Source organism: Catharus ustulatus, chromosome 10 (genome assembly GCF_009819885.2).
Source record: "Catharus ustulatus isolate bCatUst1 chromosome 10, bCatUst1.pri.v2, whole genome shotgun sequence".
Taxonomy (NCBI): Eukaryota; Metazoa; Chordata; class Aves; order Passeriformes; family Turdidae; genus Catharus; species Catharus ustulatus.
Genome location: NC_046230.1, coordinates 26,158,503 through 26,184,243, shown reverse-complemented (window position 1 = coordinate 26,184,243; position 25,741 = coordinate 26,158,503). Strand labels below are relative to the sequence as shown.

The following is a 25,741-nucleotide window of genomic DNA, read 5'->3' as shown; positions in this document are numbered from 1 at the left end:
CCCGCTGCTGCGGCCCGCAGGAAGCCGCGGGGCGCTCGGAGCGGCGGCAGGGAGGAGAAGGAGGCCCGGCCGCGGGAAGAGGGCTGCGGATAGGGAGGAAGAGGAGGAGCCCCGCCGCCCCCCGCCCGCCGCAGGAAGCCGCCGGAGGATGTACGGTAGCGCCGGGGGCCCGGCCGGCACGCCGTGACAGCCCGGCCCAGCACCCCGCTCGCCTCGCCGCGGCCGGCGGAACCCCTTCCTGCGGAGGAAACATGTCCAAGATGCCGGCCAAGAAGAAGAGCTGCTTCCAGATCACCAGCGTGACCACGGCGCAGGTGGCCAGCAGCATCACCGAGGACACCGAGAGCTTAGATGACCCGGATGAGTCCCGCACCGAGGACGTGTCTTCTGAAATCTTTGATGTTTCCCGAGCCACCGACTACGGCCCCGAGGACGTCTGCGAGCGCAGCTCCTCTGAAGAGACTCTCAACAACGTGGGCGAGGCCGAAACTCCCAGCAGCGTCTCTCCCAATCTCCTTTTGGACGGGCAGCTGACTGTGGCTGCCGCTGGGGTGGCTGCAGGCCCCAACGGGGGGGCCGTTCCCAAAAGTTCGGCTGTGCCCCTGCCAGCTGTTGCCCCTGGCACTGCTGTGGGTGGAGGCAGCAGTGCTCAGGCTGCCCTGCCCTCCACAGGGCCTTCTGCACCTGCTGCCCCCGGGGCCATGTCTCAGACGGCGGCTGCCGCGTGCAGCTCACGCTTCAGGGTGATCAAGCTGGACCACGGTACTGGGGAGCCCTACAGGCGAGGCCGATGGACGTGTATGGAGTACTATGACCGGGACTCGGATGGTGCTGCTGTTCTGGGCAGGACTGGAGATTGCATTAGGCACAGCAGCACCTTCGAACAGGCTGCTCAAGACAGGGACAGTGGCCTGGGTGCCACAGGAGGTTCTGTTGTGATCTCGGCTGTGCCAGCGTCAGCCCATGGCTCCGATTCTATAGCTGACAGCTCCCTGGCTGCTGTGTCACAGCTGCTTCAGACAGAGAAAATGAACCAGTCTTCTCTACAGCAACCTAGTTTTGTCATTGGGCAACAGCAGCAGCCGCAGCAGCCCGTAGGTGGGGCCGTGCCTCAGAGTACTGCTCAGCCTGTGTTTTCTGGGGCTTCAGGAGCAAGTCAGCAAATGATAGTGCCGCAGCAGCCACAGCCACAGGTAAATCCACAGGGTGTTTCACAGGCTGGACCCAACGGGAAAGGCATGGCACCTCCAAATGTGACAGTAGGGCAGTCAAGCATTCCTGTGGCCCAGCAGCAGGTGCAGCAGGCAAGCATACCAGTGACTCAGCCTCAACAATTTGCTTATTCTCAGTCCCAGATTCCACCGGTGCATCTATTGCCGACGCAGCCTCCTGGGCAGGCTGAATACATGCAGCACATGACAATTATGCAGTCTCAAGGAGCTATTCAGCAGGCTACTACAAGCTCTGCTCCAAGTACTGTGGCCTCCAGCCTTCCCGTGGGGCAGGTGACGGGCCAGAGCGCGTCGGCCGTGGGAGCGGCGGTGCTGGGGGTGTCGGCGCAGCCCGGCGAAGCGGTGGCGCAGGGAGCGGGGCTGTTGCAGAGTGGCCAGGCACAAGCGAGCCAGCCTGGCATCCCGAGCCAGCCTGCCATCCCTCAGCCAGGGAGCGTGGTGCAGCCAGGCCTTGGACATTCGGGGGTTGTGCAACAGAAATCTGTGACTCAGCACCCGATGGGGGGAAGCAGTCAAGTGTCGGGAATGCCTGGTGCTCCCCATGCTGTGCTCCCTGGAGTTCAGAGCGTGCCTGCGGCTGTGCCTGGTACAAGCGTGCCTAGTGTGTCCACCACCGCTTCTGTTACTATGCCAAACGTCCCTGTTACGCTGGTGCAGTCCCAGCTGACGAGCCACCCTTCTGTCAGCAGAAGCCCTGGCGTGGTCCAGTCCCAGCACGTCGCACACTCGATGATGCAAGGTGCGCCCAGTGCACCCGCCAGTCTGCCTCAGGCAAACCTTGGACAGTTTCAGACCCAGGCCCAGTCCTTAGCAGGCCAGATCGATGATACCAGAAGAAAATCGGAACCCCTACCTCAGCCACCACTTTCTCTTATAGCTGAAAATAAACCTCTAGTGAAGCCTCCCATTCCAGACACTCTAGCAAATCCTCTTCAGTTACCTGCAAGTACTCCAATGAACAGTCTTGCTAGCTCTGTTTTTGGCATACCCATTTCTGTTGATGGTGATGAAGACAGGTATGAATTATTTTATAATGACATAAAAAAGAACTGTATTTTTAGGGGGAAAGAGTCAACTTTCAAGTTATTGCCAAGTGTTTTTTGTAAATTCATATTTTCAGAAGGTCATGCTGAGGTTCACCTGGATTATGTTTTTAAGGGCACAAACCATAGCAAAGTATTTAGACCAGTAATGAATTGTACTTGTTTTTTACAGGGTGTGAGTGCGATTACTTTTCTCACAAAATGGGGTGCAGAGTATCCTGAAAGCTGCTTAATGCACAAATAATACGACCTCTTCAAAGAGTGAAAGCTGTCTTTCTGTGTACAGTGGCTCAGGATGTGGGAAGGGCTGTTCTCTCCGTTTGCCTGAGTGCATTACGCTTCAGTGACTGGGTTAAAATGATACTGTATTGCCGTGTTAAATCTGTGTGGTGCTATCTCAGGGCTTTTAACACAGATTCTTGATTTTTATCTTGCTGTGGAGTTAACACTTTATAGTGTCAGGTAGTAAGGAAAATACTTGGACTTAGCTGTGTGTGTGTGTGCAAATCTGTGTGCAGGGAAAGCTCTGCAGAGAATGGTCCTTTGTATCGAGAAAACAGACACTACTGGGGCTGAGATGTGGACACGGTGGGAAGCACAACCTTCCAGTGAGGTTTTTTTAATTGGGAAGTAATTTGGAGCTGTGAGTTGTAGCAGGGGTGTGGTGTGAGCAGGCTCCTGGGAGGGAGGGAGTGTGTGGCTGCTGCTCCACAGACACGTCAGGCTGCTCTGCAGGCCAAGAGCACTCCACCGACTTCCCCGAGGGAAAGGAGAACCAAGCAGTGTTTGAGCACTGAATTTAAGTCCCAACATTTGCTGCCAGAATTGCTGTAGTTTGGAGGAAGGGAATACATGTGTGGTGTTTGTTTTTAGAAACAGGCATTAGGCCATTATGAGCAGATCTTGTGGTGAATTTCTCTGTTAGTGTTCCCTCACCTTGGGACAGCAGCAGGTATCAAGGGAATATGTTCAGTGTTGCTTTGAGCATGTTTCAGTGAAGCAGCTGTGTCCATGGGATTGGGGTGCAGTGGATGGAGAGAGCACCTCAAATTGGATGTTTGGAGAGTTGAGGGTGCAGGTTTAATGCAGGCCTGTGCTGGCTGGAGCACTGCCTGATGCTGTGTGTGAGAAAGTAACCGCTGTGCTTTCCTGAAAGGAAAAGCTGTGCTTTGGAAACCTGTGCTGGTTCTGATTAAACTGGTAATGGACTGACAAGAATAAGTTTGAAAGCTTAAAATTTACTTGCAGTTTGCCTACCTTAAGAGGATTGCTAACCTGGCTGACAAACTGCCTTGTGCAAAGAAATTTCAAGCTGGTGGGTTCTTTTCATAGCTCGGTGTTTTCTGAGAAGATGATTTGTCTGGTGTTTAATCACCCTGTTGATTGAGGAATCAGAAAGAAAGGAATGCATTTTGCATTTGTTTTCCATAGCTTCTAATACTTAATGTAAATTGTGGCAATGAACACGATTATCTGTGGCAAGTGAATCACTTCTGTCTAAAGAGAGAGAAAAACTTGTCCTGCTTATTCAAATTAGGGGCATCTAACTTTGTGTGGCACTCCAGTGAGTCAGTTCTTGATGCTCTTACCAGAACTGTGGTTTTTAAAGTTGGTTTTCTGGTTTAGTCCTTGAACTTGCCACCTTACAGTGGTGCTTTAACTGGTGTTCATGTCTAAAGAGACTTTTTCAGACACTTTGCCATGAGGACGATGAGTAAGAAATGGAAATGGGGTCTGAATGCAGTGTGCTCTTTTTGACAGGCCATACTGTGGTGTTCAGTAGAGAAACTAATGTCTGGTTATCAGTGAAGGAGTGTCATTTGTCAGCTCCTGCACTGGGTGATAAAGGTGTGCTGTGTGCTGGGTTGTCAGGAAGCCAGGAGCACACGTATGGTGTGAGTCTTTCCCCGCTGGGAAGGTGATCCTGGTAAGCCATGAAAGCTTGCCTTAAATGGACCTAGACCTCATACATAACGTAGAAGATAGATACAGAGACAGCAGATCAAAGGTTATTCTTTACTTCTCTCAAGTAGTTGCCTGACTTCCACTGGCATCAGACAGAGAAAGGTGAGAATGAAAACCTAGCAGTTTGTTAAGGCTGTTTTACCGCTTGGTTTTTATTTGCTTTAATCTCTGAGAAGGCTTTATTGTAAAGCTGTCTCCTGCTTGTCTGCTGTTCTATTCTTGCTCCTCCTTTTTCCTCTTTCCAGCCATTTAAATTGTGCCACTACTCCCTTGGGCTTTGCCCAGCTGCCTTATCTACTGGAATCAGTGGTGAAATAGTTAATGAAGACCTTCAAGTGTCATTAATAGGCTGGGGGTTGACGCTGATAAAGCTATTAGGGCGCAGAGGGAGCTGATACATCATGAGTCATGGTTTGTGCTGGCAGGTCCAGGAAGTCAGCACACAGCTCAGTTCAGAGAGGTTACTTGGTGGTCATTGAAGCTATAAATCTGTGGAAAGCATTTTTCTCTTTGTCTTTCCTACTGTTAATGTGTAACATTGCCAGAAAGGGGGCTCGGTGTGTAGGCAGGCATCTTCTGGCACCTTCAGATCTACTTCAGTGTTTGCACATACTTGAAGCCTCACAGGCTTGTGTAGCTCATTCTCCTGTAGTCATCTTCTGAAACAGTGACTCATCAAGGAGCAGTGTACACTCTCAACACCCTGGATATATCCGGAAAGTCGCTCACCATTCTGAATATGAAGAGGAACTGTTTTAAAGGTAAAATAGTTAAGATGGAAATAATTTGAAAGCAGCATGTCAGCAATACCGTAAACATGTAAAAGGTTGGTCAATTCATGTATTTCTGAAAAAAGGTTTTTTGTATCAGTTCTGTCCTATAGTCTGCTGTTACAAATCAAACATCATCTAAGGTTATCAGGGGTGGAGGTGATCTAGCCTGATATATAAAGAGAACTGGGTTTATAGATTACTTTCTTCCAAGCCATTCCCCAAAGACTTTTAATTTCCTGTTCCCATAGCCCAGTACACTTTGACAGTAGTCTATAAAAGACTATGGTTTCTTGCATTGACCTGATGACTAGTGAAGAATTAATTAATTGGAAAGTCTTGTCTGGGGGAGGAAGACAGGATGGATAGGTAGTCCAAAAGAATGAAAAAGAAAAAAACTTTTGGTGTGTCACACCTTCTTGAAAAGCAAAGCCAGTATTTCAGTTGATGTGTCCAAATTTCTGAGCTCTTAAAAAGGAAAAATTGTTATGTGAAAGTTATGGAGTATTTACAGCATAACACAGTATTATTTTCTTTTCCTCTTTAAATGTGGCTGCAAATAAAATAAACTGCAGCAATATTAAAGGATGGAAGAACTAATACTGAGGCAGTGTGGGTATTGTTGCCTCAAGCAGAGAGCCTGAAAAATACTAATTTTGTAAAAACAATTAGAACTCGGTCTCAAAATTGCTCTGACTCTTCTTTTGTTGAACTTCAGCACTAGTGCTAATTATTTTGGAGGGAGGGCAGTTAGAGTACCTGAGGATTTTGGTATCTGTGTGTGTCAGGTTCTCTGTTTACTCTTATGCCCATGTATACACAAATTTGTAATTGACAAGCAGAATATTTCATCCAGCTTAATAACTTTATTTTGGCTCTTGGGGAAAAAGAAATATGTTGCTTCTGTTAAAAGAATGTTACTGAGAAAGCTTGTTCAAACCTCCTACATGTTTGGCAGAGTTTTGGGGTAAAATATTACTAGGGCTGTTGGAAAAGGAGCAGAGTATAGATCATTTTCCAGAGATAACTGACCGGCTTGAACTGTTGCGGCTGTATTCCAGGAACACTAATGAATGGCTGCAACTGTGAGCTGTCAGCCCTGGCAGCTGAGCTGCTGAGAACCCGATTGTGCAGGGCTCTCTGCAGCCTGTCTCAGCTCAGCTCAATCACACGTTTGTATGGAGCACTAACTGCTGGGGGAACTGTGCTCTCCAGACAGTGTTCGTCGTGTAAAACTGGGCATGGGACCACTTAAGTATTGCCCTACATGCATATTTTATTGTGCTCCTAAAGAAAAAAGTGAGTTTTCTGCAGATACATACCAGTACATGATACCCCAATTGCATTAGTCCTCACCTTTCTTCACCTTGCTCATAAACTTTGTGGAGGTTTGAGCTGTCCTACAGCTGCAGATTTGTTCTCAGCCCTTCTCCTGAAGGTGTGTGTTTCAGTGTGTGTGGAAGCAGGTGGGAGTGAGACCTGGACAGGCAGGCTCCAGAGCCCGAGAGCCTTTGGTTTGACACACATTTGGAAAACTCAGCTGGGACTTGTGGGGTGGCCTCTGCAGCTTGAGGCAGCAAGCATGGTTAATGCAAAGAAACTCCAGCTGGTGTGTTCACTGCTTGCTGTAACAAGCATATAACTTTCTATAACAAAAATTACCAAAGGCAGCTGCAGCTGTATGAGTTTCTGGGTGGTAGAAAGCCTTTTGGAGGTAGTGCAAGATAGCTGGACAGAACTGGGGTTACCTGTTTGACAGTACTGTTTCCCAGTTTAAACATTCAAATGCCTTTTCTAAGGAGGAGTGAATACATTCTTAAAATTGTGAGGTACAAGTGTTTCAGATGAGGGAGTTAATAAAAGGAGGAAATGGGGAAAACAGTTGAAAGCAATTCACAGTGATGCTGTTCAGTTTGTTGTAAAGACTGCAGTGAGAGAGGTTTCTGTACCTCGGACTCCCAGGTGTTTTACTCGGCTGCTGGGGGTTTGTTTTTTCCTCATCTTCTGTAGAAGAGTGCAAATGTTCCATGGCTGATTTCTGAATGCTGAAATTTCTGTATGGCAGAAATAACAGCATATGTTTCATGGAGGCTATTTTAAACTTCTTGTTCGCACTTTTTGTTTTAAACTTCTGAATATTTAAGTATTTGGATGTTTTGAGAAGGCAGGACTACCAAACTGCTCTCAGACTCCAGAAGGGCTGAAAGTTCTCTAAGGCTGTGTTTTTATGGGAGATGCTGATAATTTTTATGACTTCAGGTGACACTATAATAAAGGGAAGTTACTTCCTGTTACTGTAATGGATGTTTGAGTTATCAGCCTGTGGCAGGTTGAGGCTGTATATTAATTTTCCTCCTTTAAGGCTGGCAATTAGCAATTTCTATTGCTCAGGAGACTCCTCCTGCTAAAGTACATCTGGATGGTTCTGTTCAATAAATCTAGATTGTCAGGCACAGGTGTCTGCTTTTATTCCTATATTTGACAAAGTGTAAAGATAGAATTATTTATAGTAACTGCTAAAGCCACTGTCTTCTGAGAAGATTCTCCAGACGTACAAGGTCACTTGAAGTGCAGAGTAAGGTTGTACTTTCATTCCTCTTGAAAATTATTCTATCTTTAAACTTCACACTTCATAAATACAAATGTGTGTAAAGTGCCAGGAAATCTTTATCCTTATGGGATAATCTATTTTTACTCAGTCAGGGCAGGTGAATTACTTGGTCATGTGAAGGACAGCTGGATGCTTATCTTAATTTTCTTTGTCAAGGAAAGCAAAATTAGTCCAAGAGTGCGTATATCTGTTGTCACTTTGAAGCTGTGAAGGATGCATTTGGATTGCTTGAGTGCTATTGTCAGTGCAGAGAGAGGGCAGAAATATTAATTAGTGCCCTGGAGAGGAGTCAGCTGTCTGTGGCACTGACAGCTGGCGGGTTTGTCTGGTGCACACCAAAGGTTCCCGATGCGCTGGGGATCTGGCACAGCCCTGCAGGTGTGGCCTCCTGCAGGGATCCCCTCCCTGCACCTGCTGGACTTTGCCTTGTGCAGCCCAGGGCAGCGTTCAGCGCTGGGCAGGGAGGGCAGAGTCCTGGCCCTGTGTCTGGGAGGGATCAGTGGGGCAGAATGTAATGATCTCAGGCAGATGTAATATCCGATAGAGGATGGCCAGAAATGAGGGTTTAAAAAGCCCTGCTTGCTTCTCCATCGAGTTACTTTGGCTATTTTTGTAGGGGTGTAGATGAGAACTCCTGGGAATGTCTCCTATGTAGAACACTCCTCGGTGGGTGCAAGGCCTCTGAAGACCTTGACCAACCCTACAAATGCATTTTTAAAAATACATTTTGTAAACCAAGTGATGAGCACTCACTCACAGCACAGGCTGGCCTGAAACTTGAGTGGTAGAGACTTTGTAAATGGTGTGGGAAGGCAGACAGATTTATAATATACTGTGTAAATAACCGTGCCATACATGGATGGCCTAGGATCTAATATCTTTTTTTAAAGCTAAGTGTAATTTGAAACGTTTTCTCATAGATGCATTCCTGACCATTATCACATGAGTAGGACAGGTGGGATTTGTCCCAGTCTGCTTGAAAGTATTTTATCCATTCTTTTTTCCCCCCCACAGATACTGAAATATTTTGTTGTCAAAATACCAGGAGCCATTTGTATTTATAGATGACTGAAATAGTTGAAAGTGTTGTCACTGCAGTTTACTGGGAGAAAAAATAGTATCTCGTTTTAGTGCAGTTTTATTTGGGGATGAGTATTCAAGCCCTGTTCACTGTGCAGGGCCACTTTCACCAGAAATCACAGGCAGCTTTACCTTCATCACTGTGTTTGAGAAAATAAAGTGTTGTGGGCATCACAGGCAGCAGAGCCTGATCATCTTCAATAACATGTTCATACATACAGATACATGCCTTTTCTTTACCAGCTGAGTTGGGTAAAAGTCAGTATTTTTGAGGGGGTTTGCAGATTTTTGGAGCTATAATGCAATACTAGCAAATGTGGATCTTTTTATTTCAGAAATGCTGAATTTAGTGTTTGGCTCCCTTCTTTATACCAGCATATCAGGGTGTGGTGGGTAGGAGCACTCAGAGCTTGCTCTCTTGAGTGGGATCATTTACAGGAGAGTGTCATGGCATGGTGATAATCTTTGGCAGATATCAGTAGGTGCTGAAAGGCTCCATCCCATGTGGAGTGGAGCTCAAGGTGTTTGTTGAGACCATGGGTTTTTTTGTGGTTTTTGTTTGTTTGTTTGTTTTTTTAACTTGTCTCAATTCATTCAAATGTGGATAATATTGGTGAGTTTTTCTGTGGCTTTTCTTGAAAGTTACTTGATAGAGGCAGGAATCCCTGACTAGGTCAGGCAGACTTTCTGCATTGCTGTTACCAGCTTGCAATCGATAAGTTTCTCTCTGAAAATGTGAATTGCTGTAGATTTTTGTGCCTGGAAGCTGAGCTGTGCATCATGTGAATTACTTTGTTCTGTGTCCTCCCTCCAAGAGCTGAAGGCTGACTATATCCAGTGAGAAGACAAATCATGAGTACAAGAAGGCTTACATTTGTTACATGTTTTGATTTAAGAACAGAAGCACTCCCATTAGTCCTCGCACAGTTTGTAAGATGATGTAATTAAGGTTCAGCCTGACTGACAGCCCTGGCAGCCTTCATTAGCAGGTGGTGTTAATTAACAGGAGGCACAGGAGGAGCACGAGCCTTGGGTACCTGCCTGGGACAGGTGTTGAGGATGGAAAGGGTCATCCCTGGATCCTGGAAACCAAAAAGCTGTTGTGACTACAGGTGTGTGCAGCACTCCTCAGGCTTGGGGACAATCTGTGGGACCCAAGAGAGCTGCACTGCAGAGTTTAGAGCTGCAGCTGTTGAAATGGGGAGTAAGAAGATACTTAGCAGATTGTTGTATTCTTTCTGTGATTAGTATTAAATAGTCGTACTGGAATTCACTATTTGAGCTGTTCAGCAAAGCTCCTTCAGAAATAGTGTATGGTTTTTATTACCCAGTACAGTAAATAATGAAACATTTTAAATTATTTTTGTATTATTTATTAAAATCACATAAGTATGTAAAACAAGTAATAGCATTGGTAGGGGTTGAAAAGTACTCCTGGTGTTGTTTTTAAATACTCAAGCCTACCCAGAGCAGGGGGAGGTTGATGCCAATGTTTCAACAGAGCAGACAAGTGATCAGTGAAATGCCTCTGCCAGACTTCATACTCTGTGTGTTTGAGACAGTTCTCTGTATTTCCTTCTCCTTAGAGACTTCCAGTCTAGTCACTGTAAGAAATTTGCCAAAATCCTCTTTTGAGAGCAAGGTGAAGAAGTATGAGCTGCTGCTTATTGTTTTTCCAGTGAAGATCAGTTCCCTGCAGTGTGCTTTCTCTATGCTGTTACAATATTTTTATTTTGTAGTAGCCTGTGAAATCCCTTTAAATCCATTCTGGTGTTTGAAAGCCACTGTCCCAAAAATTGTCACATAGGTTGATCATTGAGTCAGCCTTTCCTCTCTTACCTGCAGCTAGAATGCACCTGAGTGTTAAAGCTTTGAGTTCTTGCTGGTCCTTTAGGGTATGTATAGCAATGTAATGGCTTTAAGGAGCTGTGTGAACAGAATATGCAATTAAACACATCATTTCAGAGCTTGAGACGTTGCTTCCCTTAATTTTGCATTGACTCCTCCACGTTTAGTGCATCAGTTTTCTCCTGCAAAGCTTTGTGCTCCAGTTACTGTTCTGTAGATTGAGTTTTATGGAAGAAAACTGATTCAAAGTTGCAGCTACTTTAAATAGAAAATGCTAAAAATAAAGTGGAATATCTTTTAAAAGGAGAAGGATGGAGAAGGAATTCTGTTACTAGTGTAAACATAATCTCAAAATGCCATAAACTGTGCCGTGAGTTCCCTGATAAACTGCAATCAAGTGATCAAGTCCCTCATCCAGCTCCCAGGTGAACCCTGCCAAGTGCTGTAATTTTGAGACCAGCTGTAATGAGTCCCCATTGCAGATCACAGTCAGTACCCCAGTCAGTAAACAGCCTTTTGTGGGGGGGCACTGGGAACTGAAAACACTTCTGGTAAAGGTACATCCAGTCTTTTATAAACTGAGGAGGGATTCGTTTGTTGTCCTGTAGTGCACAAACACATCGTGTATGGTGACAGTTCTCTTGAGCTCAGACTGCATGCTTACCTTGCTACTGGGTCTCTTACCAGTAGTAATTGTGGTGTTAAAAAGGCTGAATATGTCTGTTTGCTGATTCCCTCTTGAGGTATCTTTGAATCACTTCTTTCTCCAAGTCCCTGATTCAGTTCTGTCTCTGTAGCAGTAACACAGATGCACAGAATTCCACTAGTGTGCTTCCTTTGACTGAAGAACACTTTCTTTGGGCAAAATGCTCAGCTCTTCTGTCTCTGTGCACAAGATGGGAACTGGAAGATTGCTACTGACTTCCCCATGCTGCTGATGCATTACTGCATGATTAATGACCTTACTTCTAGGATCAGACTTCCTTCTACTTCTCATAAGACAGCGTATATCCTTCTGGAGGGCTGGTTCCAAACCTGGCCATGGAATTGAAGCTAAGGGCTCAGGCTAAATAAAGCAAGATTTCAGTTACTCTCTGTGCGTCCTGTTAGAGGTTTGACACCCTTGCAAGGCTTTTATTTTTTAAATTCTGTTTAGATTCTTTTCTGTGGAATTGCAGTCAGCTACTCATGTTTTCTACTTGTGCAGCTGATTATTGCTGCTAGAGCTTACTGCTTCCCCCTTATCCTTATTGAATTGCACCTTTTTTATTACAAACCATTGCTCCAGTTGAGCAAGATCTTCTTAAATTCTATTCCTGCTATCCAGAGTGCTTGCAGATCATCTGCAGGTACAGAGACAACCTGTACCCACTGTCCAAGTGGTGGATTAAAGTATCCCCTAACCCTGGGAGAGCACTGATGAATGGATTCGTTCCACTGAACCCCTGGGGAGCCACGTGTACTGTGTAGTTGCCGGTGATGGACTGGCTTTGTTGAGCCCAGCTCTTACCAACAGAAATGTCCTGCAAGGTGACATTAAAAACTCAACTCATGATGTGGTTACATCTCCTGTGGCTTTCTATATGAGACCTGTGAATTGTTCTCAGAATGAAGTGAGCTTCTGTGAAGGTCACCCATGTGTGCTTGCTGCTGTCTGGGCAGTAAATGCATGCTTCTGTTTGTTTGGTTTTCCTTAGAGGTATTGAGCAGGGATTGTCTGACCTGTTGGTTTCGTGTTCTTCGAAGACAGGTGCTCAGGTCGTTTGAATGTTTAGCATCATTCCTGTTCTCAAACCTAAAGAAAAGAACTCTGAGGTTGAGAGAGAACTGTGTGAGGTGGGGGGAAAAATGCTGTGGTTTTTTTTTTTTTTTTTACTGTATTTTCCATGTGTTCTTGTTGCCCTCAATTGCCAAGGTTGGTCAGTAATTTGAAGATTGGAACTTGTTCATGAACAGTGATGCTATTATTCCTTTCAAAGGAGTTGCTGGTAAAAAGGCATTTGTATGACAGACACTGTACATGGGGCTGATACCCGGTGCAAAGCCAGCATCATTACTTGAACCAAAAGGCATGTATCTGTATATTGGATGATTTGCCAGCTTTCACTGGCATGGTTTCTAGCAAACAGAGCTCTCAGGGATGCAGTTTGTATTTGGCATATTGTCCTGAAGAATGGCAGTGGGAGGATACACTTCAGCTGTGACCTGAGCCTTGGGATGAGGACTAAGCTTCCCTTTTAAAGGGACAGCTGGATCTCCTGGGCACTCAGAGAACTGAGTAAGTTCTTCTTTAAATTTGGATCAGATTTTCTTAGCATGAAAACTGTTCTTAGAAACCAGAGCATGGGAGTAAATTGTGAATATTGGCATTCATGAGCCTTTAAAGGACATAAATGAGTATGTATTGTAGGACTTGTTTATAGAGACATGGAGGCATTTTTGGCCACTTGAGGCACACTCTGAATGTTTAAGTGTGCCAAGCTATCTGTCTGTCACAGTGTGGGAATGAAATTCAGCCCATGTACCCTTGGGGATGGAGGAAGAGAAGTTCTGGGGTACCTTCTGTGGAAAGGCAGGTGGTTGCTTTTCCTCTGGGTCAGCATCTGGGACATTCCTGTCCTGTCTGGCTCTGGGCTCCACTGTGTCAGTCTGCCAAGCACTGGGACTGAGTCTTGACCTCAGAGCTGGCAGTCAGCCAGGGAGGAGACACAGGCAGTCTGCTTTTGTGGTCCAGGCTGTCCCTGCATTCACTTAGGGCAGTGCCAGGGGCACTTGTGGGGCTCCAGCTGTGGCACAGCAGCAGCAGGCTAGGTTTTACTGTCCCTGTAAGCTGTTTTCTCAGTTGTTTCTGCAAACAGAAAGGCATTTTTAGCCATTCTCTAACCTCTCACTGTTTCTTATGGTTAAACCAGATGCCTCAGCAGGCTGAAACTCAGTCATATTAGTTCAGATCTGCATGTGAGGCATCATTCATGCTGCCTCTGTGGATTTGCTTTTCCTGTTTAGGTACACACACCCCATTAATTATTTTTAAAATACAGAGCTATGGGGTAAAAAAGGTTCTCTTATTTGTCTGAAGTAACGCGAAAGCAATTTCAACAGTAAGGGTTACAAATGAGACTCTGATAAGGAAAGTTTTTCCTTATCTTTTCAGATGCTTGTTTAAGAAGAGTACAAAAATACAGAGCATAGAGGGTGTCAATATAAAAATAGGCTATGTGAAATACATGCTGTATGATTATAAACCACATTTTATACCTAGCAGTTGCAGCATGGCTTTATATCCTACAGGTAAATTTGGAAGTTTGTATTTACAGTCTCATTCTGTGGAAGGGACTGTCCATGCTCCTGACAGCTGCATTAGAAAGAAGAGCCTGGGCCTTCCTTTCAACAATGAGTGCTCTCTTGATCTGCAGATGCCAGTTGTTTTCCACATGTGAAGTCCTATTAAAGGACACAAATGTCCTTTAGCTATTGTGTTGCTCTTCCTGTAATTACTTGTTGAGCTGTGTGCAGTGCTTTAGGAAAATGTGGATGTAACCAGCATAGGAGGATGGTGTTTATCAGTTTTGATCAAGCAACTTCTGTAACAGGATTTAAGCTAAATTCCAGACTCGCATGATTTTTTTTTTTTTGAAGGGTACAGTGCTGAAGGTGGGAAAAGGAGTGGCAGACACTTTAAACTCAGATATTTCCTGATCATTGGTGATACACAAATACCAGTATCCTTGCAAGATTTTTGGTATACACCTGCCATGAGAATTGAATTACTTCTGATTCTGTGATATTTTTCTTTATGATTTTTACTATGCAGTAATTGTACTTTAATTGAAATGAAGTAACTTGAAGGCAGTTGTTTTTAGAAATATTATTGCCATAGAAAAGGGATTGATAACTGTGCTTCCAATGTTGATAATAATCTTCTAATTTTAAAACTGGTTCTGAAAGGAATTTGAACTCACACGTGAATTTCTGAAGATTTTTCAGCAGTGTTGTTGCATTTGTCTCTAGGGCTGGTACAGCTCTGCCCACACGAGGATGAGCAGTGCGAGGAAAGAAGTTTCTGAGCTTCAGGAGAGCGCTGCTGCAGGCACTGGCAGCAGAGAGCTGGGTGCTGCATCCAGTGCAGTGCAGCAGTGTACAGCAGGCGTTCAGAGGAGACTGGAGCAGTGGGATTTGCTGATGGCGCTGTCAGTGGAGGCTCAGGCTGCCCCAGGTCTGGCACTCTGCTGCCATGTGTCTGCAGTGTGGGTTCTCAGCCAGGCCCCTGAGCTCTGCTGTGCATGGCCAGGGCTCCACCTGCCCTTGCCCTGTCACCCCTCGGGAAGGGGAACGTCACTGAGCAGTGCACACAAAGGCAGTTGGCATTCCATTTTTCATTCCTAGCTGGATCTGTTCTTCACTTGTAACTTGGTCTGTCGTGTTGTGAATGTGGCACATTGAGCTCCAGCTTCCAGGTCCCCTTGGAGGAGCCATCTGCTGTGGGTATAAAGCAGGGAGTGAAGCAGGATGGAAACACTGGGTACTGTGTGCAGAGCTAGTTTGGGATGTGCCAAAAATGGGAACAGTGTCTCTTGGGTTCAGGTGTGTTTGGCATGAGGGTGGTGGTCAGCTAAGCTGTGCAGCATTGCCAGCAGGACAGGAGGTGCCTCATTGTTGGCCTTACAGTCTCATCTTTGTACAGAGCAGCTTGATATAGCCTGAAAATCCATAGGGCTGGAGAAGTGCTATTTTATCCTGGATCCTTGTGTCCCTAATGCAAACCTGTAGACACAGTAAGGCCTTTCAGACATTCGTTTAACCTGTCTGGACAGCTAACTCACTTTGTAATGCTGGTTGAGTTAAGAGAGTTGGTGTTTTTGCTATGTACCCATTTTCAATATGTCTGTCTGATTCTTGGATCTCATAGGAATCCGTCAACTGCATTCTACCAAGCGTTCCATTTCAACAAGTTACAGGAGTCAAAGACCACCTGGGATAGGTATGGATGCTTGAGTATGGAATGCATACATGCTGAGGTATGCATGAACTGCTTTGCTCTATGCAAGTTTCTCATTGTTTTTGTTTGCACAGAACTGCTGCCTGTGTTCAGAACTCCATACTGGGCTTCTGTAGTTTGAAGAGGTGAAAGTGGTTGTGGAAGTGAAGTATTTGTTCTGAAACACAGAACTAAACTCTAAAATATAACATGACTTTTTTTCTTCCTCCTTCCATTATGCATGTATCATACATGATGTGTAAGCTCAGAGTTTAATGCTAGTTAGCTCCTAGCTGACTTTTGCCAAAATATTTACAGTTTCCTTTTCCAAAAGAGAAAGCTTTTTGGCATTTAGTCCTGTATCAGAAAACACATTGTGAAAATACTACATTTAAACACAATTTTGGCAAAGTTAAGATATTTCTATCTTTAAACCAGGAAAATAAGCTTTCTTGCTTACTTTGATTCTGCTCAAGTAAAGCTGGATGGGAAACATAAGTGAACTGTGACAAGGACAATGTCAGTCTCCAAAGTTAGCATTGAACTCATGGTGAGAAACTGCAGTGAAGTGCAGCAGAGTCTTATCTGGCATGGATAGGACTTGAGAGAGGTGCATTACTAATTCATCACTAGCTGCAAACTGTTTCTTTCCTGTGCTTTAATGATTTTGAAGGATTTTTTTTTTTGTCGGCATTAAGTCAAAGTCCTAGTGATTATGTGATTTAATGCCTTGTGCTGCTCTGGCTTGTCAAAACTTCTGCTTAACAAGCTGTGTAGAATGTAAATTTTGTTTGGCTGTTGAAGTATTGATAACCATTTCATCACTGTCCTGGCTGTATTTGACTTGAAAGGCTTCTCAACTTGCACAGCTCAACTGAATCCTTTAAAGTGTGCTTGGCAACAGTTTGTATACTGCACAATGATGAAGGTTATAAGTAATGCTGAGTGTCCTGCTCTTTTCTAAAAAATTAATTTGTATTGCTGGGGTGCTGGCGTTAAGCTCAGTTTCAAAGCACATCTTCTTTTTTCAGCAGAAAGTTGGACAAATTTATGTTTTTTGCTTTAAGCTCTGGATGATGCCACTTCCCTGTATTTATGGAACAGAGCTGGTATTTAGGTTTCAAGGACTTTGTTATTTCACTGGAACAAACTTCAGGGCTTAGAATACACATTTGGTTTGTAGACCAAAAGGTCACTTTGTGGTGAGCCTTTAGCTGTTTCTCTGTTTTCATACCTCAAAATAAGACTTAAGATGAGGAAGCTAATTAGAAAAACCCTAAAATCAAATAATGAATTATTAAGATGGAGGCTTCACAAATCTGAGGTTTATTGCACTATGCCTGAAGCAAATGCTGGAAATGTGGGGTATAGAAGAACATTAAATTCAGGTAGAAGAATGTAAATGGTTGCCTTTAAAATAACCTTGCATCTTTGCCAGTGAGCACTTAGTGGTAAAAAGAAGTGTTTGTGAGAACGTAGAATGAAATTCATCAGGCTTGATGCATGTTTTGAACTTATAATCCATTCAAATTCCAAAGTCTTTGGCAAGATTTTGCATTTATACCCTTGTTATTGGATTTTAAGGTCACGTTAGGCAGCTTTCCTTCGCTGGATGACTGAAACTGAGAAGCTTTGAGCTATAAAGTTCCAGCAGAAGCTGGAAATGGAATGCCAGGGCATCAGTGAGAGTGCAGCTGGTTGTGGGAGCCCTGGCAGGATGGAGCTGGGCAGGACAAGCAGGGCTGGAGCAGGAACGTGGTCTGGGGCTCCCTTTTGTCATCTCTGCTTTGGGAGAGAGAAAAATCACTGCTGTGGAAACAATAAGCTCATGCACTCTGCAGAGCACCAGCACCGTGAGACTGCTGCCTGTGAACTCCTAATTGCATTTTGCAGCTCTTTCAGGAGGACTTTGTGAAGCTGAGGACCTTGACTTAGGAGACTTTGGTGTCAACTGAAAATCTTTCTGTGTAATTCTGGTATTTTTTCTGACAAATATGGGTTATTCCCCTATGAGTAGCTGTCTCTGGGGACGTGCTGAAGTCAGCAGAGCTAGCCACATGATGCTGCAATAGAGAACAAGAGATTGCTGAATTGGTACAGTGAGTAGAAACTCTTCTATTTTTCACTGACACGCTGTGGCAGGAAGACTGAGCTGTGCTGGTGACACTCAAACCCGTGTTGGGGAGATCCTGGTTGTTACTGACACATCAGCAGCGATGTTTTCCTGCACAGTGCTCACACAGGTGTTGCTGAGGGCACAATCTCATGTGTTGCTCTTTTCAGCTGGTGTAGTTTAAGAAGGGGAATAGTGGCATATTCATGTGGGTCTGGGTGATTGCTCTTCTGGGCCTGGCTTTGCACAGTAAAGGTGCTGTACCTGCTTTAGGTGATACATTTTATGTATCTAAAAACCAAGAAAACTCCTGCATTCTGGGAGTCTTTTGAGGAAGTGTCCAGAAATTCCTTAGGATAGTAGTGTACAGATAATCATTAATACAGCTGAACACAGAATGTTTTTTGTTACTGACTGAAAAGCTTCAGAATTAGCTTGCATCATCCAGTCAGTAGGATTTCAGTCTCATTTCAGTGTGAAACACTGCTACCTAGTCTAGTGCTTGACTGTGCCAAAGTGTATCCAATATTGGCATAAAATACACATATTACTGAGGTGTGTGAAATACCTAAAAATGAACCACTGTGTTTTTTTCAGGCGTACAGAATGAATTAAGCTGCAAATACCTTTGAAGTTTAATTCTTAGTCTTTTTTTACCTAGATTTTGAGGTGAATTTTGAATTTCAGAGTGTGTGTCTTGGGAGGATGATAGTTGTATCTAATGACATTAATGGTGAAAACACTGCACTGAGTGCAGTAGCACTTGGTGGATTAATAATTGAAATGGATCTTGGTGTCCATGAATATGAGGTGGTGTTGAAGGTTAAATTTTTCTGTGGCTATTGGCAAGTCAAAATGAAGACATGAGAAGCAGAAAAGGCCTTGGTGTGCAAGCAAGCGCTTCTCAGCAGTAACAAACACCATTTTCAGTGCAGATCCAAAGCACAGCCCCATACCACCTACACTGGAGAAAACTAGCTCTAGCCCAGCCCAGAGGAGCACATACATTCTCTGCTGTTTATTCCATACCATTCACCTCGTGCTCAGGTCCCACACTGTCCGTCACAGCTCCCTTAACCCTTGCCGTGCTTTGCTCTGACACATGGGTGTCACTCCTGTGCTCTGTGCACCAGACCTGCACGCTGTCCACTGTCCACTGCTGTCCCCTGAGATGGGTTAGACTTTGGGCTCCATCTCTCCTGGTGGTCACTCAGGACAGGAGAGGTGTGTGTGGTGCCTGGAGCTGTTGGACACCAAAGCTGGGTCAGGCTGGGTCCTGCAGCCTTCTTCACCGTGCTCTTCACCACACGCTGCAGGGCAGTCTCACCCTGTCCCCCTGCTCTAGCAAAGCACCCACGGAGACTCCTTGAACTCCTGCATGTGGCTGCTTCCTGTGGGCTGCAGCTCTGCATGAGTGCTGCACCACTGGGTCCTTCCACAGGGTCAGTCCTTGAGGAGCAGGCAGCTCCAGATCCTTCCACCAGCCTGCTCCAGTGTGGGCTCTGATTCCACTGAGCCTCCGTTCCAGCACGGGCTTCCCAGGGCACCGGGGCCTCCTTGTCCACCCCCTGCCCCAGGGCTGGGCTCTGCAGGAGCTGCAGCTCTGTCTCTGCTGCCCTGCACTCATGCACAGCCCACAGTGCCCTGGCTGCAGCTGCAGCCTGCCCGGCGTGGCAGCGCTGCCTGGGCACCTGCCAGCCCAGCCACATGGCAGTGGCTGTTATCGAGGGTTCCAGGCATGGCAGTGAGGTGATAAGGGCAGTGTGGCAGCAGGGAGAGCAGACAGTGGCCACTAACCAGCAGTGGGCTCTAACAGACTCAGGAAAGCTGGCCCATGGCAGGCACAGGAGCCTGCAGGCAGTGGCTGCACAGAAGGAGCAGCTGTCCATTCAGCTGTCCAGTCAAACCTGTCCTTACCTCAAACCCTTCCAACCCCATGCTGGGTGCTAAAAGGGCTGTCTTGGCTTAATCCTGCCAGCACTAAGCCCCATGCAGACACTAGCTCAGCTCCCCCTCCTTCCACAGGAGGAAAAGTGAGAGAACTTGTCAGTTGAGATAAAGAGAATTTAAGAGGTAAAGCAAAAGTCACTGAGATTTTTTTAAACCATTGAAATGAAGACTTCTCTAATAAAATTGAGTTTTGTCTACTTGATATTTAAGATAGGAAAACATTGGATTTGCCATCCATCTCTGGGAATGACAATCTGTGCTTGGGGGAGTCTTTGGTGTTTTTGCTGACTCTAAATCTTGGCAGGTACCTTGTGGGCTTCAGTGTGAACTTGGTGTACCAATATAACATCTCTTTGGGTAGAACCTTATCTGGGAAGTCCCAGTCAAAATGAGGTGTGCCCTGTTGAGTATATCTGGTACTTTGTGGGATGCAGATGCTCAGTGTGGGCTGGGGGTTTTGCTGTTAAAAAACAAATACTACATGCCTAAAGCACCCCTTCATCTGCCCTGTGTATTTGATGTGGATTTTTTTTTTCAGTTGTAATAATAATTGTCAGACTTCTGTAGCTCTTGGAGCAATCAGTAATTGCTTTTTTTTTTTTTTTCACAAGAGCTAAATGGTCTTTCCTATTCTAATTCCAGGATTTGCAAATTGAGGCATTGGCTTTACAGTGGATGGTGCACTCACAGAATGTGTCAGACTCTCTCCCCATTCAGTCATCCAAAAAGACTTATTTAAGAGATATTTTGGGTTTCTTCTTGACCTTTCATAAGGACTGGATTGTGTTTATAAATGTCATTCTGCAGCCATGGGATAAAACATTTTTATGCAAACTGGAATTTGATCTCAAGAGTTTAGGATTTGAGAAAAGTACAACATTTTAAGATTTGGCAGCACATTTAGAGTTTGCCACAAAGGTTGTCACTGGAGAACTCTGCTCATTAATGTCCCACAGGAGCTGCTTGGTGTTGGGAGAACTGTCAGAATAAAGAACAAAATCATATGGGAACTGTGCTACCATAACATCTGATTCTCTTCTGCTTGTAGGAAGTGACATGAAGTGTAGTCAGCTGGTTTTATCCTGATGGCAAACTGGGGCACCCTCTGTCAGTGTGGAGCTTCCCCTGGGTGTGTGATGGGGTCAGTGTGGTCCCAGCCCCTGCCTGCTGAGGGTGGGAGGTGCTGATGTGTGCAGGGAGCAGGGCTGCAGTCCAGGCTCAGCATTTCAGGGCAGCCAGAACATGGCTTGGGGTGCATGAAGCTCCTTGGAGCTTTCAGCACCCTTGCTATTGGGTGGGGTGTGTGGTGAAGCAGGGGTGTCCTTGTGTCACTGCAGTCTCACTGGCAGGGAGGGACGGTTCCTCCCCCAGCTCAGAGCACAGGGTGCACACAGGAAAGGTGCTGCCTCTGCTCCAGCTCTTGGGCAGCCTGAGGAAGGCTGCCTGTACCTCTCGTGGAGTTGCTTGAATGCCTTTACTTGGAGTGATGGAGGGGGGTTTATTTTGTGAAATGATCACATTACAAAATAGAAGAGCAAAGTTCCAGTCTCAAGTTTGACTAGATGGGTATTGAACAAAGTTGTACGATTTTGCTGCACAGATGGGGAAGTAGATCCCACTACCAAGTGTGGTGTTTGCTTTAATTGTCCTCCTCTTGTTGTTACCTCTTCAGAGCTGCCTCCTCTGCCCTGTAGAATGGTGTCCATGAAGGACTCAGAGAGGACATGGACTCTGGGGGATTCTGTGGTTCATGAGCACAGATACTTCTGATGGTGCCGGAGGAGTCTGGTGCACGTTAATTCAACATGGAAAGGAATACTTGCCTTGGCATGAGTTATGAACAGCTTTTATTCAGAGGAGGTTTACCATAGATAGGGTTTGAAAGAGGCTTAGAAGACAACAGGAGACTGGAACAAATTTCTTCTGAAATGAGTGTTTAGTGCTTTTGGTTTGGGTTTTAAGATTGGTTCAGTAGAAATAGAGGCTCAGTTACTCCCTCAGTCTGCAAACCTGATGCCCCCAGCTTGTAAAAGCCCAGTGCTGGTACTGACAGTTTTGTGGGAGCCCTTAAAGTTAACTTCTCTGACCAGTATCACTCTTCAGGAGCTGAGCTGTGTCTCACATCTGTGGCCAGTACTGCTGAGCACATTGCCATACTCTGTGAAAAGCCTTGAGTGGATTTTTTATTAACGCTCGGTTTTGGTGAGTTGCACAATTCCAGAGAGGCAAGTTTTCCAGCGTGACTGCAGCCCTTGCATTTCCCCTTGTTAACGCTGCTGGCCGTGGCTGCACTGTGCTGATAGGCACGTCCATGGCTGGGAGTGTTATCAGCAGCTCTCACTGGTGGGGCTGGCACAGCCCAGGAACTTCCATCTGTGTCCCCCTGGGGCTGCCTGGGAAACGGGACCCCTGAGAGCCGGGCTGGGGGGCTGCTGTGGAGGGGTTGCTGTGGAGGGGCTGCTGCAGCTCCAGCTCCTGTGTGAGCAGGGAAAGCAGGGTGTGGGGGACAGCAGGACCCCCAGGCTGCTGCCAGCCCGGCTCAGGGCTGCGAGAGGGACTGGCTGTGTGCCTGGCACAGCGTGCCTGTGGCTTGAGGCTCTGTGCAGGCAGACCCTGGCTGCTCGGGGCTGGATTTCCATCACACAGCACTCAGATGCAGTTTGGGATGGTGTTGGCACAGTAAATACTCATCCTCAGAGTGTGCTGAGGTGTGCAGCAGTGTGTCTGTGGAACGAGCCTGGCCCTGGCTGTGACCCAGGGCTTGTCAGCTGTCAGACAGCACCAGGGAGAATTCATTCCCTGGGAGGTGGTCACAGGGCTCAGGCTGTGCCTGGCCCTCCTGCTGGCTGCTGCCACAGGCTGCAGGGCAGTGCTGAGCCAGGAGCTCCTCACCTGGCAGCTGGGCTCAAGTGAATCCAGAGAACAAGCATTGTAATGGGATTTTTTCTTGATTGCTTTATAAAAACAGTTTGGAAGAAATAACTCTAGTGGTAAGAATCCCATGAATATGCCATGAATTCTTGTTTTCCTCAGTGAAGAAAATGAGGCCAGGAATCAAAGCAGTTGATTTAGTATATATTCTAATGCATTTTTATGGTTGTGGGTGTCATAAACCCAGTATGAAAAAGTATAAACTGAAGGAGCAGGGTTTCTTGTGAGTCACAACTGTACTGGGCAACTGAGTGGGGAGAGGGCACACCCCCCTGTGGGTGTACACTGAATTCTTCACTCTGAGCTTCCAGTGACAGCATGATCCAGGAGCCCTGCGGGTGCTCAGTTGTTACCTGATGCAATTACACTCACTGAGTTTTCTCATTGTATTTACAGTGCATCTGGTGCAAGTGTGGTTGCCATTGACAACAAAATAGAACAAGCAATGGTAAGTAAAATATAAGTTGCTTTTTCTAATAGGATTCATGTGGGTCATCACTGAGCATAAGTTTCCTGCTGTATTGTGCTTCTGTGAGGCTGTGATGTCCTTCCAGGTGGGTCACACTGAGAACATCAACTGAAAAAAGGATTTTCTGTATCAACTATGAATGATCACAAACCAGTATTGCTTTTACTGTTGGCCCAGAAATGTTTTTCAGTTAATTTTCTTACAGATTGTTGTGAGCAAGATGATTGAACTTGAAGGAGTGCTGAAAATTTAATGCATGTTTCAGTCTGTTATTCTAGCCAGGATTTTCTAGGGGTCAGGCGTGCCATCCTTAGCATGCTGCTCAGCTTCAGTTAGAGCTGTTGGGTTTTTGCTTCTGATGATGTAAAAACTTTTTGTTGATTTGGTTCTCATAGACCTCAGTGACTGGGCCTGTGTAGCACAGAGCCATTGCCCAGGTCACAGCAGAGCTGGGACATCGTTCTCACCCTTGGCTCCGCGGCACTGCAGTGACCCGGGCGCTGGAGACAAAGGTTTTGGTGTTGGGCCCATGTCACAGAAGGGCTGGGTGGTTTGTGCTCGAAGGCTGATTTCTTCATACCTGTTTGGGGATGAGTGCTTTGTTTTTCCAAGCTCACTGCAGCAGCAGCAGTAAGTCCTGGGGCTGGGCTGAAGGAATCTCTTCTTTCCCGTGGTGAACTGTCCGCTCGTTCTTTGCAGGATCTAGTGAAAAGCCATTTGATGTATGCAGTGAGAGAAGAAGTGGAAGTCCTGAAGGAACAAATAAAAGAATTAGTTGAAAGGAACTCTTTACTTGAACGAGAAAACGCACTGTTGAAGTCGCTGTCCAACAACGAGCAGCTGTCGCAGCTGTCCAGCCAGCAGGCCCCCGGCAGCGCCTCGCAGCCCCCGCCCGCGCAGCCGCCGCAGCCCAACGTGTCCTCGGCGTGAGCCCCGGCCCCAGAGCCAGCAACCGTGCTTCTCTTGTGTGTTTGGCCTTCTCAGTATTAGACAATCGCCCTCGCAGAGCTGTCCCCGCGTGGCTCGTGCCGGCCGTGGCCGAGCGCCCTCGCTGCTGGCGGAGGCGCCGCGGGAGCCGGAGCCGGGGCCCCCCTGCGCTCCCGGGGCTGGGCTGGCTCTCGAGGTTCCCTTTGCTCCTGGGCTGCTTTGAGCCTTGCTGTCTGGTAAGGAGCAACAATTCCTCTTCAGAGCCACTGTTCTTTTCATATAAGTAACATTTGCCTATGTTAGTTTTCATTTATTTATTTATTACAGGGCTGCTATTTTCATAATGTACATGAACAATGTCACAGAACTTTTGAATTTTTTTTTTTAATAAATGTCTGTATGGGTAAAATGATAGATGGGATTGCGTTAATAGATACAATGTCTAGGCAATAATTGAACAAAGAATCCTGGCATATTTCTAACACTAATGGCAATTGACCTTTGGTATTTATTTACGGTAGTAAAGATCCAGCTTGAATGTAAATTTTGTATAGAGTGTAAGTATGAAGACCATAGTGCATCTGTACAGGTAGTCACCAGTCCTTGTGATATAATAAATAAGTGATGGGCTATTTTGATGAAGAAAACTTTGCTCATTTCTGTTTCTACTTTCTAATAGAGAGAAAGGGGCCATGATTCCTCTGTTTTTTGACATTTCGTTTTTGGTTTGGTTTTTTGGGTGGGAATAAAAAGCTGTGAAATTGTTCAACCTACTTTGTAACCAAAGAAGCAAAGCTGTATAATTGAGTTGGTTGTAGGTTTTTCCTTTCCTTTTGTTTTTTTTTTTTTTAATTTTATAATGCACATTCTTTATGTATTTTTATTTAGTGTTTCTCATTCACAACTTTCTTTGCTGTCTCGCATGATCTGCATGACCTGTAATCTTTGAACCACTTCCGTACCTCATGTTTTTATCCAGCACTCTTAGTGTAATATGTACTAGTCTGTGAACAATGTCAATAAAGAGAAAGAACAGCTGGTGTTGGTGGAGCTAAGCTAGTGTGCTAGGCACTAGTTGTTAAAACAAATAAATGAAGTGAGCCATCTTTTGTTCATTTAAAATGGTGTTTTGAATTTCGTATGCAGAAAACGTTTTGTTACATTGCAGATTTAATGTATTTAATAAATGCAACATGCAGATTAAATGCAGTGTATACTGAGTATTTAAATTAAAAATGTACATTTCCTAAATACAGTTTCAAGAAAGACCATCATTTGTGTAAACTAATGCAGTGTGTCAAATTGATGTACAAATATATATATTTTAACACATTTTCTGAAATTAAACCAGTTTTGTTGAATTTTTTGGCTGTAGATGTTGTTGCAGTATGATTAAATTCAGTAGCTCTTTCTGAACAAAATGGAGAAATGCAGTGTCAGTGAGGCAGGAACAGCCCAGTGCCAGGGTTCCCCTTCTCGTGCAACGGACTGGTTTCTTCTCTTGTAGGAGAAGCATCTCCTGATGCTGTCAGTGGCTGCCTTAGGGGTGTGGGTTTGCACTGAGCTCTGAACAAACATTGGGCCTGCTGAATTGCTGCTGTGAATGTCTGAGCAGCTCTGACTCTGCTCAGGTTTGTGTCCAAGGTAAAACAGAACAAACACTGGACACTGAAGCTTTGGTGTCTTCAGATCTCAAAGAAGTGTCCCAGAAACTGAGAAGCATCTCCTGGTAAGCATCAGTTCAGCACAGTTCAAACAAACCAGGTGTTGTGTGCTTATTGAAAAGTTCTCACTGAAGTGACACCGAGATGATCTTTCCATGAG

The 25,741-nt window shown here is 45.5% G+C and overlaps 1 protein-coding gene across 3 annotated transcripts; it reads left to right on the top strand.

The window, feature by feature from the left end:
- On the top strand, nt 1–25,278 carry TSC22D2 (TSC22 domain family member 2). 3 transcript variants are annotated; one of them, XM_033068862.2, is made up of 4 exons: nt 1–2,248; nt 15,459–15,530; nt 22,918–22,969; nt 23,690–25,278. In XM_033068862.2, exons 1-4 carry the CDS (start codon nt 252–254, stop codon nt 23,918–23,920), a joined length of 2,352 nt encoding a protein of 783 aa, XP_032924753.1. In that variant the 5' UTR covers nt 1–251; the 3' UTR covers nt 23,921–25,278. The 3 variants fall into 3 exon arrangements, with proteins under 3 accessions (XP_032924753.1, XP_032924755.1, XP_032924754.1); XM_033068864.2 differs by having other exon boundaries at nt 15,459–15,567; nt 23,690–23,777; XM_033068863.2 differs by lacking the exon at nt 15,459–15,530 and having other exon boundaries at nt 2–2,248.
- The last annotated feature ends 463 nt before the right edge of the window (nt 25,279–25,741 follow it).

Coding starts and splice junctions, on each gene's coding strand:
- TSC22D2 (XM_033068862.2), top strand. CDS start 252: ATGTCCAAGATGCCGGCCAAGAAGAAGAGCTGCTTCCAGATCACCAGC. Junction 2,249..15,458: donor GTTGATGGTGATGAAGACAG/GTATGAATTATT, acceptor TGGATCTCATAG/GAATCCGTCAACTGCATTCT. Junction 15,531..22,917: donor TCAAAGACCACCTGGGATAG/GTATGGATGCTT, acceptor TTGTATTTACAG/TGCATCTGGTGCAAGTGTGG.